Genomic DNA, 14,352 nt, shown 5'->3' with positions numbered 1-14,352 from the left:
GCTGAGAAGAAGACAGCTCTTTACTCCATTTGAGACAACAGCTTTTTGTACAGTGGGGCCAAAGTTTTTAAAAGTGACTAGGGATTTCAGGGGCCCAAACAGAGTCACTTTACAGGGGTCTGATTTTCCAAAACTGCTGAGCACCTATTTTCCAAAAATTGGTGCCTTTCAGGTGTCTAACGATGGGCACCCAAAATCATTCATCCGTGTTGCAAATCTTGGCCTGAGGGCATAGGATTATGTTCAGATGCAGGAGCTGTCTACATTTCCTGTCTACACTGGGAAATTTAAAAGAATGAGATTTTCCTTCTGACTAACCCACCCCGACCCCACCGTACCCCACTCCTACCCATACTTGGTTTCTCTCTGTCATTTGTGGTGGAAATAACATATTAAAATACATCAAATAAATCTCTCTTTTTGGGACGGGGGGTCAATCAGAAACCCCCCCAAGTCCTCTGTTTTAAATGAATCTGGAAAACAACAAAGATCAGAAACTCTCATCCTGGTGGCCTGCCTGGACTTGTTTACAGTGTGCCAGGAAAGTGCAGTGCAGTTGGGGAATGTCCCTGTTCTGATTTGGTAGCATTCTACACTGACTACTCTCTTTCTCTCTCTGCACAGGTCTAAATGACTCTGGTCCCCTCTAGTCACCCTCTGAACTTTCAGTTGTGGAAAGGAGAGGTTAGGTAGAACTGCACTTCACAGACCACTCCACATGCTGTCCGTTAGCTGGCTACTTTGCTAGCTTGAGACTGGGGGAAATCCTGCTGGTCTTCAGCTGTGCCCCCAAATGCAGTTCCTGAGCTGGCTGACTGATTTGGGGAGCCCTTGCTGCTATTTTAGTCCTTCCTGTCTAATGTGCTGCTGTCCAAGGGAGCTTTGATTTTTTTCCTGTGGTTCAGGCTTTGATTCCCTTTGTATCCTGTCTAGTTCTGGCCTTTCTTTTCCCCTCTCCTCTGCTGTGGCTCTCTCTGCCCACTTCCCCTACTAAAAACGTCCCCTCCTACCCAACTCTCTGCTCCAGCAGGCAGAATGTGGGAGGGGGCAGAAGGAGGGCAGTAACTGGATATAAAGATCCAGCAATTCCCACCTCCTCCCCGCCAACAGCACTTTCCCTTTGTCTGGGGAGTTAAGGATTAAAACTATAGAGCTTTTACGACCTCCACCAAGAAGTACCATCAAGGGGGGACTTTAATAGAGAGGGAACGTCCTGTTCTCAGCCACTGGTCCCCTTGCAACCTGGTGTCCCAGGCTCAGTGCAGTGAGCACACAGCAGAACCTGGTGTTTGAAGTGGCTCCCCACCAAAGACCAGCAGGAATTAATGATCCCTTTTGCATGCTCCTAGCTGGAGAAGTAAGTCAGGGCATCTGTCATCAGAGGAGACAGCAGAAAGAGAGTACAAGGGCAGAGGCTCCAGGGGAAGAGGACAGAAAGCAGCAACAGAGAAGCAAGGAATTGTTGCCTGTAGGAACTGGTCACAGAGAGAAGAAATCAAAGCCAGAGTCACAGCTGGGAAAAGGAAAGAGGAAAAACCAGGCAGCCCTAGACAGAACATGGGCTTCTTTTAGGGTCTGGAATAGCAGGGGATCCTGCCCATCAGGACTGGAGTGGGTTAGCAGTGTAGTTTGGAATGCAGCATTAGAACAGGTGCTGCTGCGGGTCAGTTTTGAGGAGTATCTGTGGAGCAGCGGAGGAGTGGGGCACAGGGCTGAAGCAAGGAAGGAGCTGTTGAAGGTGAAGGTGTCTTGGCAGAGAGGTGTATCGCCCAGAGGCCGAACTCCAAAGGAGGAACTGGACTGAGCAGGGAAAGCCAGTCCTGTTATCCAGTTTGGGATAATGGAAGAATTAAGGAGGTAGCAACAATCACTAATGAGCAGCAGCAGCAGGAGACTAATCGGAGGAGGTAATCCAGATGCCAGTACTAGCCCCCTCCATCTGCAGAGGAAAACTCAAAGATATCTAAGATAACAACAGAGGGTGAACTATCTCAGCTCCTGTAAACAAGCAGCTGAAGCCTGCCAGGGGTCTAGAGGACAGTGGGTAATTTGACTCCTACCCTGCCTCAGTGCAAAAGCCCTAAAGGCATGTAGTAGACCAGATAATAAAGAGGGAGGAGACTATGATAAAGTGAAGGAAGCCATCCTGTGAGATTACAATACTGGCATGTAGACACACTGCCAACCCTTTAGACTGTTCAGCTACTGAGCGGCAGAAGGACCCCCAGAGGTGTGCAGCTGACTCCGTGAACTTTCCCACCAATGGCTTAAGCTGGAGAATCATACGAAGGAGCAGATCATGGAGCTGATAGTTCTCAAGCAGTTACTGACCATCTTGCCTGAGAAAATTCAGACCTGGGTCTGGGAACGTCATCCAGAAACCATGGAGCAGGCAGTCACACTGACTGAGGCTTTCCAGCTCATTCATCAAGCATCTGAGAGGTGTGGGGAACAGGAAAGGACACTCAAACCTGATTATTCCCATGAGAAACCAGAATGGAGAAGTAAAGCTGAGTTTCTGTGTGAGAGAGGATGTGAGCAAACAGCTGTATTTCCAAACCCACGTGCTCAAAAATCATGAGATTGGCTTAAAACAATGAGATTTTAAAAAACAATGTTGTCTTCTTTTTCTGAGCTTTTAGAATGCTCTCGATTCATGTTTTTTGGCTTTTCACTACAACTCTGAGGGCCAAAAACTTACTTTTTTTTAATGAAAGCTGAGATTCTGACATAATCATATGCCTCCAGGAGCTGAGGCTGTAAGAAGAACACTAAATGTCACAAGACTAGCAATAAAATTGTACGAGCTGGCAACAGTGGCCCAGCAGAGTTAAAGAACATGAAGGAACGGGGATTAGCATCTGGTTTTTGTCCTCATACCAAGACCTGTACAATAAGTGGTAAACCCTGTCACTTGACAGTGACTGTTGATTCCTATGCTCTGAAAGTATCCATAGAATGAGGGCCTCTGTCAGCCCAATAATATAGAAAGCCAATAATTACTGGCCTAGGAAATTGGCTACCTGAACCATGAGAGTCAATGGAGCACTGTTACCAACTCCAGTGTCTAGGAGGAGCAAGTGTAGACCTGGATGATGAATGGGACTGAGGCCTGGTCTATACTGCGGGGGGGATCGATCTAAGTTACGCAACTTCAGCTACATGAATAATGTAGCTGAAGTCGACATACTTAGATCTACTACCGCGGTGTCTTCACTGCGGTAAGTCGATGGCTAATGCTCTCCCGTCGACTCCGCCTGCGCCTCTCGCCCTGGTGGAGTACCGGAGTGGACGGGAGAGCGTTCAGCAGTCGATTTATCGTTTCTAGACTAGATGCGATAAATTGACCGCCGCTGCATCGATAGCTGCCCGTCGATCGGGTAATGTAAATAAGCCCTGAGTATGTTGCCTCTATGGCACTGGCTGAGTGACTTCAAAATGGTGACTCAGAGCAAGTGGAGGTAAAATGTATAACCAGTAGAATTTATGGCTAATTTATACTCCCCCCGTTCCAAATCCTGCCTCCCTGAGTATCTATCTGAGGTGAATCCCAGCCTTTTTTTGCCAGGGGTTTTCTGTAGCAGACTCCTCATAAAGTCCGTTTACATCTATCCCTCTGTCCCTCTTTTATCCTCTCCTTTTCTCTCTGACTACTTCTTCTCTTCCCGCCCCAACATAAAACAAATACACAGACCTTTTAGGTACATGTCCTTTGCTGGGGGAGCAAGTCCCGCCCCTTGCATCTGGGCCATGACATGGGAAATGTTTATTATGGTCCAACACCAGCAGCTTTTTCCTTCCTTCTGCAGTTGCGCAATGGGCCTTTCAGCGCAGCTGGTGCTGAGCAGTGGTTGCTTGTTGTTTCAGGTGGCAGTGACACCTGATCAGGTGGCCAAATATTTCTCTGAGGAGAATGGGACTCTCTTCGATGAAGGGAAGTAGGACTTCTGCAGGGATACCATGCAGGAAATTTACTATACTCTAGTCTCCCTGGGTAAAGCTATACTTTCTCTTGTTTGCTAGAATGCTCTGTGAAGTTCCCAGTTTGGCTTTTGCTCAGGGCTCTTCTCTGTCTTTTATATTTCTGGTGGATCAACACCCTGTGTGAAAGGAAACTTCAAAACGCTATGTGAGTGCAAATCCACCCAATTCATCCCAATGCCAAGAATTTTCTAAGGAGGAAGAATGGCTCTGTGTTTTGTGTCTTTGTCAGTGTACTGAAATGATACGTATGAAGAATTATTCTACTCCCCTCCTACCCCAGTGCCAGACACATGCTCATAATAAGATTGGCTTCATCCTGGAAAGGGAGCGCTGGTCTTTCAAGGCTGAGGAAGCCATTCTCCATTCCAATGCGGTGCACTGTTCAGGAACTGGCAAGTGGCATAATAAGTGTGCACCATGAGTCCCTATGTAGGGAAGTTGTGATAGCTTCTAAACATCTTCCCATCAGTTTTGGATTACATGTCCACTCCAACAAAGAATGGGTGTGAGTTTAACCTCACAAGGCCATATTCTAATTTACTTACGCATGCTGAGTAGTATCTTACTCCACGGATACTCCCTCTGGAGTCAGTAGGACTATTTATGGAGAAAGCTCTAGGCCAATATGAGTAAAGGTGTCAGAATCTGGTCCATGGTCTTCTTTGTAAGTCCTCAGTGATTTGTTTCCTAAACAGTGATATCACCTGCTTTTCTTCCTGTGATCAGGAATTACGATATCCAAACCTGATGTGATCTCCTGTATGAAACAAGGGGAAGAGACTTGTTTTCCAAATCTCCAGGTCTCTGTGGATACGGTGATCCCGAAAGGTTTCTCTTCAGGGGAGGAATGAGCATAAGCAATCTGAAACAATTAGAGTATAAATAAGAAGATGGAATTTCAGAAAAGCCAGCATGAGACCTTCAGATTCTGTCTCAAATAATATAGTCCTCTCTTGTTCCAATTGCCGTCATATCCTTGTTGCAGATGTCACGCAGGGCTTTTTATCAGTACTGATTGACGTCCTTCCCTGCACCTTAATATTCAAATGGGGTTTATAAGCACAATTTGTCCCCTTCTGACACTCTGATCAAGAATTATGAAGATTTGGCTCCTAAATATTTATCCCTCTTATCTTATTCTGATTTGGGATTGTGATTTTGAAGTTTACCTATTCCGCACTTGTATTTGTCCCAAGTACACAGATCATGTGCGTATTTTCTTTTTATTCCAAAAGATGAGGCATTCTTGATGGAGAGGCTTCTGCTGGATTCTCCTTCTCATAAAGGAGCTGAGCCAGTGGAAACACAAGAGACATTGTTGGAAAGATCCAACAATACTATTTCCCAAACTTCTGACTGGGGAAAAGTCTACGACAGTGAGTGCAAGTCAGAAAGTGAGACGAAAACCCCTGTGTGGAAGAGCCACGGTAAAACCACTCACCAGGAAATAAGTTTCAAGAACCTCAAAGAAATGAGTCTTTGCCAGAAATCCCCCATAGGGGAGAGACTGGGCACATGGAGCGAATGTAGGGAAAACATCAATCAGAGCTTGGAGCTTATTCAACATCAGAGAACCCACATGGGAGAGAGAGCTGTTAAATATACTGAGTGTGGGAAAAGCTTCCAGGAGAGCTCCCCACTTACATCTCATCAGAGACTTCACAGAGGAGAGGCACCCTACAGAGGTAAGGTGTGTGGGAAAAGCTTCAGTGCCAACACGGACCTCGTTAACCGCCAGAGAACCCATGCAGGAGAGAGATGCTACCAGTGTGCTGAGTGCGGGAAAAGCTTTGGTCAGCGTTCCCATTTTATCAAGCACCAGAGAACCCACAAAGGGGAGAGATCCTATACATGCCCTGAGTGTGGGAAGAGCTTCAGCACCAACATGCACCTTATTAACCACCAGCGGATCCACATGAGAGAGAGACCCTGCCAGTGTGCTGAGTGCAGGAAGGGCTTCAGCCAGCGCTCGCGCCTCATTCATCATCAGAGCACCCACTCGGGAAAGAAACCCTACACTTGTAAGGAGTGTGGGAAAAGCTTCATTCAGAGCTCAGACCTCCTGCGACACCAGATACTCATGACACTCACAAGGGTAAGAGACCCTATAAATGCCCCCAGTGCGGGAAAAGCTTCAGCCAGAGAGTACACCTTGTTAGATATCAGAGAATCCACAAAGGGGAAAGCCCCTATAGATGTACACAGTGTGGGGAAAGCCTCCGAAACAAGGCGCTTCTGTTATTGCATCAGAGTCTCCACGTGGAGTGGAAATCAGGGGGCAGCTTCATTTTTAGGTGCATCAGTCATTCTTCCAATTAACAAAATACATCCTCTGGAGCAGAGAGCATTGGAGGGAGAGCAAGCATGTTCCTGAGGTTACTGCTCATTTGGGGATTGGGAGTTCTGAACATTGGCTAGTAAGAACTCAAAGCATGAGGGAGGGTGGAGCTGTCATACTAAAAGACTGGATGCTTGTAGAGGGAGTAATAAGAAGTAAAGTGAAGAGAAAGCAGAGAACAGACACTGGGTGATCAGTCAAGTTGTGGGGAGTGATTCTGAACAGGAGAATAGCAGGGAGAGGAGTTGTAGAGGGTCATTGACTAGAGACTGGGAGGGATAAGAGGGATTTTTTTTCCTTCTCTTATGTATTTATATTACTGACAGAGAAAACACAAGAGACAGTCACTTGAAGTCAATCCGTGAAGCATTAAAACCTTTGGGTTTCTTTATTGTGCAAATTAAGTTACATTGATTCTGGAAGGCAGACTCAGACACTCTGCAAAGTGTACAGAGAGAATAGCCTCTTGTAATCACAGGTGTACAAAGACGAATGAAACAGCCCAGAAGTTGTTTAATCACACAGAACACAAATTAAGTCTGTTTATTCCTGCCTGTAGAGGGGCCTAGAAGGTTCTGAAGCTAATAAATGCTTTTGAGAGAAGTGTGTCATTTCAATAGTCTATCTGCAGGAGCAAATAGTTTCTGAATATTTCACTGGATCACAGTAAAACTCCAGTTTGCTTTAACTATGGATTTATCAATTCTCCTGGCAAAGGTTGCTTTAAAATGGGATGAAAGAGGGGATCTATTACAGGACAGCTGAAAGCCTGGGGGGCGGGGGGAATGAAATGCAGCAGTCAATGGTGTAAAAATATTGTATGTTGAATAACTCTATCACCTTGCTCTTACATAATCACTTTTCATAAGTAGGTCTCAACGCGCTTTACAGATGGGAAAACTGAGGCACAGGGAGCTGAAATAAATAGAACCATTCACTCCTAAGTGTGTTAATGGGGGAGGGAAGGATTCATAGGCTTTGCTACAGAGAACATAAAGAACCATTTTTCAAAGATACAGGAGAATTTATGACACTGAAGTATGACAGGAGATGCAGAAAGGAAGGCTCTCAAACCAATGAGGATGAGAATGTGCACAGAGACAGAGAGGGGGATGGTACTAGAGAAGAATTACCAGGCTCTGCTGTTTTCATAATACAAGAATCCCTTGTTACTGCCCAGCCAATCCTGGGGGAAGCGCAAGCGGGGGTAGCATGGGAACTTCAGGGCTGGCTGTACAGTGCTTCTAAGCAGTACAAACTAGTGTATTTTCCTCTTCCCTGAATGGCTCCAGGAGGCCAGCAGAGGCGAGCAGGAGGAACTACAGCCATCTCCGGGGGCAGCTCCTGGAGATGCGGGAGAGCCACTGTAAGCACCAGCAGATGCAGCTATGTACTGGTTTTTCAAATCTAGGGTCTCAAAGGACAGCTGAAGCAGCAATCTGCTTCAATAAGATTAGATCTTATAAAGAATTACTTCAGAAATTATGTCAGAATGCATATTTTGTGGCCCTACTTGCCATGCAAATTAGCCCCTGCTCCCATTGGAAGACTCTGGCTAGGCCATGCCCCCTCTCAGGTGATGGGTGAGGATAGGGTTCTCTCTGAAAAACAGACCTGAGCCCCTAGATTCAACTGAGATGCCAACAATGAGGAATGGTAAAGGAAGGGTTTGCACCAGGGGTCTCCATACCTGCCAGCATCTTCAGGCAAAAAAAAAAGGGGACAGGGCATTTTCAATTTGCATAAATGTTTTTAGGCCCAGTCCAGACTGGTGATTCACTGGGTTGCAGCCATTGTTGGAGCTGTATCAGTGCAAGCACTAGTGCTGACAGGCAAAGTTGCCATTTGCCCTGGGGGAGCTTACTTTGAGTTTCAAAGAGGCATAACCTCCTCAGGTGCAAACCGTGTCTTTGCCTGTCTCAGCTACACTAATGATTGGCCACCAATGGCTGAAACTGCACAAATCTCTAGTCTAAGACAAGGCTATAGAGGGGCAGCTGATGGGGCAGGTGCTCTCAACCCACTGAGGGAGGAGCTGCCATGAACTCTTCACAATACTGAGACCCAAACTAAAGAAGAGGAGCTGGAAGCCCCCACTCCATGACCAAGCACTTTCGTTCCTAACTATCAGTGAATTAATCTGCGGCCTGCTGTCTGACACACATGCACACACAAACCCACACTCACACGTGAACCTCACACTCTGGCCCCACTCCCCACTTGGAATAACAGGGAAAGGAGGCCCACTTCTCCACCCAGCAAGGCAGTGGCATGGAGCCACTTTCCCCCCCAAGGGATGGCAACAAACCCATCTCCCCAACCCTTTCAGGAGCAGCATGAATGGCATCAAGTGTGGTCTCTGGCACCCACCCCACAGAGAGGAAGGAGCAGCAGCACAAGGCTCCCTAGTACTTACCAGAAATCCATTTGCTTGGATGGCTAGCCCCAATGTGCTCTTCTTCTCCTGCCACACACAGAGTCCTCTGCTGGGATGACATTGGCAGGGCTCTGAGGGCAAAGAAATCAACATGCGATTGAAATGACTTGGAAAATTCACCCCATTGTTCCCAGCTGTCTGCGGACTCAGGCAGATGCCCCCACATCAGTTACACTGGAGTTATGTCTTCGAGTGTTTCTTCACAACCACAAGCACTAGAAACTTGCATAAAAATGTGAAAAGTGAGATACTGATGTAATCATATCCTTCCCAGGAGCTCTTGTCCTATGCTCAGGCCAACGGTATCTATTCCTCAATCCAGCCCTGCCCCCCCCCCCCCACACACACACACAAACCACTGCCCAACAAACTAATCTGCCCCTGTGCACATGCACAGAGACCCCCACCACCCACAACTAATCTAGAAACACAGTGAATTACTATGGCTCTCTCCCTGCAGACTGAGAATCCACTCCAATGAATGATTTGCCCCAACAGCCCCTGATATCATTTGGACTCCCTCAACGCACCTCATCAAAGATTGGTGCCTCTCTTTTTCCTTTGGCTCTTTTCTCTGCTCCTCAGCTTCAACATTCCTCTCCAGATAACTTGAAAATGCACAGGGCCCAGAGCCCCACGCATTGGTTGGATTCCTACCTAGTCAGCTGCCAACCATAAGTAGCAGAGACTGCATTATACCGTGTGCTATTTTTACACACACATACATAAACAAAACACCTTAGAACAGTAATACTTTTCATTCAAGCTAGCTAAATGAGGATCTCCTGCAGAAACAAGAAACTATTAAACAAATACTAACGGAGTTTCAGTTACACAAATTGCACTTCCTGGAATAACTGCCCAAATCTGGATGATATTTACTAAGTGCCAGGTGACTCATCTCTCTCTTACCAAAAATATTTTCAAACATAGGGAAACATCAGAGATGAAATAGCAATGACTTGATTCATTCCAATGATGAATTTTCCCCCAAATAATGTCAAAATGAATATTTCAATGTACTACTTGGTATGAAAATTAGCACTCGCTCCTATTGGAGGGCACTGGTTATGCCCCCTCCTCTCCCAGGCGGAGATATTGTGTTGGGGCCTTGCGAACATGGATCTGAGCCCCTATAATCAGAATCAGAGACATACTTTCCCGGAAGTACAAGGAATAGAAGGGGATTATGTGTATCTAAAGTCTCCATACCTCTATGCTTCAGATGGCATGAGCTGCAGAGGAGGCTCTTTCTTCATTAACAGTGACAGGAATAGGACCGAGGTCACTAGACTGAAGAGGGGCAGTCAGGCTCTCCTGTTTACACTTACTCAGGAGAACACATGGACATGAAAGGAAACAGAAAACAAACTTTAAAGCTGACTAAAGGGAATCCATACATTTCGCACAATGAATGATTGGCCTGTGAGACTCACTGCCACAAGATATTATTCAGGCCAAGACTTCAGCAAGATTTTTAAAAGGATGAGACATTTATATGGACAATGAGAACATTCACAATTACATTAGATAGAATAAATATTAGTAGGGAGGATAATCCCAGATGCTAGAGGATATAGGCCAACCCATTACTGCTAGTGCCTAGGAAGAAACTTCCCCCATCCCCCATCTCTCCCAATTTTATTCTGAGTCTTGTAAATAATTAGTGTTTGTTTTAGGGTCCCAGCTGTTGGAGTTGTCTGAATATATGAGAATCTCAGCTTTCATTGAAAAAAATAAGTTTCTACCCATGGTGGTTGTCCAGAACAGTTTGAAAAGGTGAGCTGACTGTACCCCAAAGCCTCAAAACCCAGAGGCAAATTAAAAACAACACCACCATAATGCATTTTTAAATTATATTTTTTAATCATCTCATGATTTTTGGCGACCTAACTCAATTTTGTAACTTTGGGGGTTAGTGATATAGCACAGGGGCAGGTTATTCCTTACCTGTCCATTACAAAAAGAAAAGGAGTACTTGTGGCACCTTAGAGACTAACAAATTTATTGTAGCTCACGAAAGCTTATGCTCAAATAAATTTGTTAGTCTCTAAGGTGCCACAAGTCCTCCTTTTCTTTTTGTGAATATAGACTAACACGGCTGCTACCCTGAAACCTGTCCATTACAGGGTTTCTTTACACTTTCTCTTCAGTATCAGGGCAGGGTTGCTGGGCTAGATGATCCAATCAGACCTGGCATGAATGGGAATTGCTGTTTCTGAGCCAGCTAAGGGGATGGAGAGAACTGAGAGCGTTTTAGGAAAGAGTTACTTATTTCTCTGAATCTGGGGAGTTAAGGATTAAAACCAGAGAGCGAGTGATGCCTCCCTTTCCCAGAGAGGACCGGGAAGTAACGTGAGGGGAAGTGAAATGCACATGGAACATCCTGCCCCAGCCATCCCTTGGAAACCTGGTGTGTCCCTCTGCACTGAGATCGCTCACGGCACCTGGACCCTGGATCCATCTCAGCCCCCGCTCTCTGTGTCCCGGCACACGCCATGGATCAAATTAACAACCCCGTTCCTGCTGCCGGCTGAGCTGTGAGTCGGGGGTCTGGGATAAAGGGAGAGCGGAGAGAGCCGTGGGCTGCCACAGGGGAGGGGCACGGGACAGAAAACAGCAGAGAGGCCTGGAATTGCTGGCAGCAGGGCCTGGTAAGGGCAGGAAGGGGACTGGAGTCTGAGCTGCACCGGGCTGGAAATAAGAAACAATCCAGCTAGTTCAGGCACCGCACATGGGTGTGTGCATCCTCAGCACAGCCTGGTGACAGCTGACCAGCTCTCTACCAGGATTTCAGGAAGGGGGTTGGTGAGTAAGAGTTTGACTACAGGAGTAAATTGTACAGCTCTGACTGTACGGGTGCGGCTAAAACAGTCCAATCCCCTAGTGCGGATGCACTTGTATTGATATAAACGTGTTCATATTGGTATCGTTTATTCCTGTTTGGGAAGGGGAATACTATACCAGTATATGGCACCATTATACTAGTATAACTGTCCACCCAAGAGGTTGCATCGGTCTCACTATGTTGGTAAAAACTCACACACTCTGACCTACATAGCTATCCCAATAAAATGTGTAAATGTAGACCAAGTGCAAACATTCCCCAAGAACTAGCTAGTGCTACCCAATGGAAGTTTGGGTAATGCCGGGAAGGTGCTATTTCCTCTGCAGCGATGGTAGAACCAGAAGTGGAAACACCCTGCCCACCGCTCATCTTTGTCTACCACATGCTTCCTCCACAGCATCCTCTATCACGCACTCTACCCCAAACACCATTCACAAACATTGTCTCCTACCATACCCGTATCTCCTCACCACATCTCAGACTGCAGTCACCCTCTTCCAAACATCACGTATTGCCAGAATCTGCTCCATTGCACCCCCACGTTTATTCACCGGCATCATCAACACCACACTTTGTAAGGGGAGGGTGTGGAATAGCTGTAAGTCTGCAGAGGCTCAACCCTTCCTTAAAAAAACACTGCTTGATGCTGAAGTGCTTAACGTCAAATATTGCCCAGTCTCTACCCTCCTATCTTTGGAGAAGGAGGTAAATGGAGAAGCTGGTAGCTATTTATCCAACATGCACTTGGACACCAATGACATCATAGCAGGTTCCAGTCCAGGTGCTGGGCTTCCTTCGGGGCTGAGGCCATGCTGATCAGGATCATGCTGTTAATTATAGGACAGGATCAATGTGGACATGCTGCACTTCTTGTTGTCTTTTTATATGACTAACCATGGGTAGTTGCTTTACTGACTAAAGGTCTGATCCAGTGCCTGCTGAAATCAGTTGGAGGCTTTCCTTTGACTTCAGTGGGCTCTGGATCAAGCCATAAGAGAAGTTGCCCTCCAGAGGATCTAGTCATACCTAAATGTTAGTAGTCAGTTAGTGGGGATGGAAAATTACATCCTCATGGACAGGTCTGTAATGCAGTGTCCTTCTTTGAGCAATCCAGTCTCCCCTGTTGCTATATATTTTAAAAATGTTCCAAAAGTTTTAGCCAGGTGGAAGAGTATCATCACTAAGCTACATAGTTTATGAGATACATAGCTTATGAGATACATTGCCCTGTGGATCCTGCAAGTTTGGTCTCTCTTCTGGAGGAATTATCGGATGCTGTCACTGGTTGGATGAACTGGAGCTACCTCATCCTTATTTCTGGGAGAGCGGAAGTCTCGATTCTGGGTAGAGGGTCTTTTCTACATGGTGCCTCACTTGTCCTTCCTGTCACCACTTGCTGAAGGGATTTATTCAGAAGTAGTGAGTCAGGTTAAGAATCGCTTTGTTGCTTTTGAGCATGCCCTTTCCACAGAAAACTCCCAGTTGGACATAATGTGACAGTTCACTGGAGTTACACAAATCTTGACAGTACGCCTTTATTTGTCCTGTGATGACCATTGCAGCAGTAGCATCTTGCCTCATGACCACAAGGCTGAGTTATTGTGCTTCACCCTTAGAACGCTTCCATGTCATTTGCAGCTTGTTCGAACCACAGCAGCATCTGTGCTCACTGTTTTGAGCAACCATGGCTGCTTTGCGTTCTTTACACTTGCTATGTCTAAGATGGTGAATTGACTATAAGCTTTTAATGGCAGTTTTAGCTATATTTGTGACCTCATCCTTGAGCCTCATCCCGCTACTTATCTGTGTTCCACACAACATGGCTTATAGGGATCCTACTGTGGCATCTTCACTTGGCAGGCGATCATACTTTTCCTGACGGTATAGAGCCATTTCCCCTCCAGGAAATCCATCGCACCACACATTTAAAAGGTAGCTACTTTTACTCTGGACTGTTCTTCAGACTGTGCATTGTTGGCCCCATATTTATTATTTTTTGCTGTCATTTCCCTCCTTTTTTTCTCTTGGATTCCTCAGTTGCTTCAGTTTGACTTTTTCATTATTATTATTATATTTCTAATGTTGTTATGTTCCACAGAGCTCCAGCTGCCTTGCCTGGGGGGAGAGGGGGGTAGGGGGCGGGGACACTGTATATCTAAAATTCACCTTTTAGTTTAAAATCAATTTGTTTATCACAAAAGACATTTTGTCTCTCTCTATCTCCTGTTAGCTTCCACACCCTGGCCCACATCAACCTGCATAAACACACAGACCTTGTGCAGGTATGTTGCACCAGCTCCGCCCTTATCCCTAGAGCCGCCTGTGCTGGTAAAAGCTATTCATGCTGCCCTGACACTGACAGCTCCTTCCCTCTCTGTCCAGAGGTGGAATTATTGCTGGAGCTGTAGGCGGTGACCAGGGAATGGTTGTATTTTCAGGTGGCAGAGACATTCTACATCAAAGACGAGGGAACTCTCTGGGATGAAGAAAAGAGAAGTGTCTGGAGGGATATCATGCAGGAGGATTGTGACACCAAGCTCTTGCTAGGTAATAGCAATGTTTTGTGTCTGTTTAGTGCCCAGTCTGGCTTCTGCTCAGGGTTCTTTTCTGGGTTCCTTGTGTTTCCGGGGAATTAATGTATATCATTCCCAGATGCCTGTGTGGTAGAGACTGTGTCCCTTCAATTAAATACTAAATTTAGAAATACAACGGCGGTGCTACTCCTTCCAGGCTAAGAGCATTCTA

At 46.1% G+C, this 14,352-nt stretch overlaps 2 protein-coding genes across 2 annotated transcripts in view; both read left to right on the top strand.

The window, feature by feature from the left end:
- LOC102938747 overlaps nt 1-14,352 on the top strand; it is a 94,391-nt gene that overhangs the window by 15,657 nt on the left and 64,382 nt on the right. Inside the window, exon 2 of the mRNA XM_043529994.1 lies at nt 14,046-14,154. The gene's annotated coding sequence lies outside the window, so the exon portion shown is untranslated. The remainder of the gene's footprint in view (nt 1-14,045; nt 14,155-14,352) is intronic.
- Nucleotides 3,349-6,358, top strand: LOC114018787 (zinc finger protein 629-like). Its single transcript, XM_043546802.1, has one exon. It carries the CDS (start codon nt 5,234-5,236, stop codon nt 6,356-6,358), a length of 1,125 nt encoding a protein of 374 aa, XP_043402737.1. The 5' UTR covers nt 3,349-5,233.

This window comes from Chelonia mydas, chromosome 1, assembly GCF_015237465.2.
Source record: "Chelonia mydas isolate rCheMyd1 chromosome 1, rCheMyd1.pri.v2, whole genome shotgun sequence".
Taxonomy (NCBI): domain Eukaryota; kingdom Metazoa; phylum Chordata; order Testudines; family Cheloniidae; genus Chelonia; species Chelonia mydas.
Note: the sequence above shows the minus strand (reverse complement) of the source record. Positions and strands in the feature narration are given on the sequence as shown.

Coding starts and splice junctions, on each gene's coding strand:
- LOC114018787 (XM_043546802.1), top strand. CDS start 5,234: ATGGAGAGGCTTCTGCTGGATTCTCCTTCTCATAAAGGAGCTGAGCCA.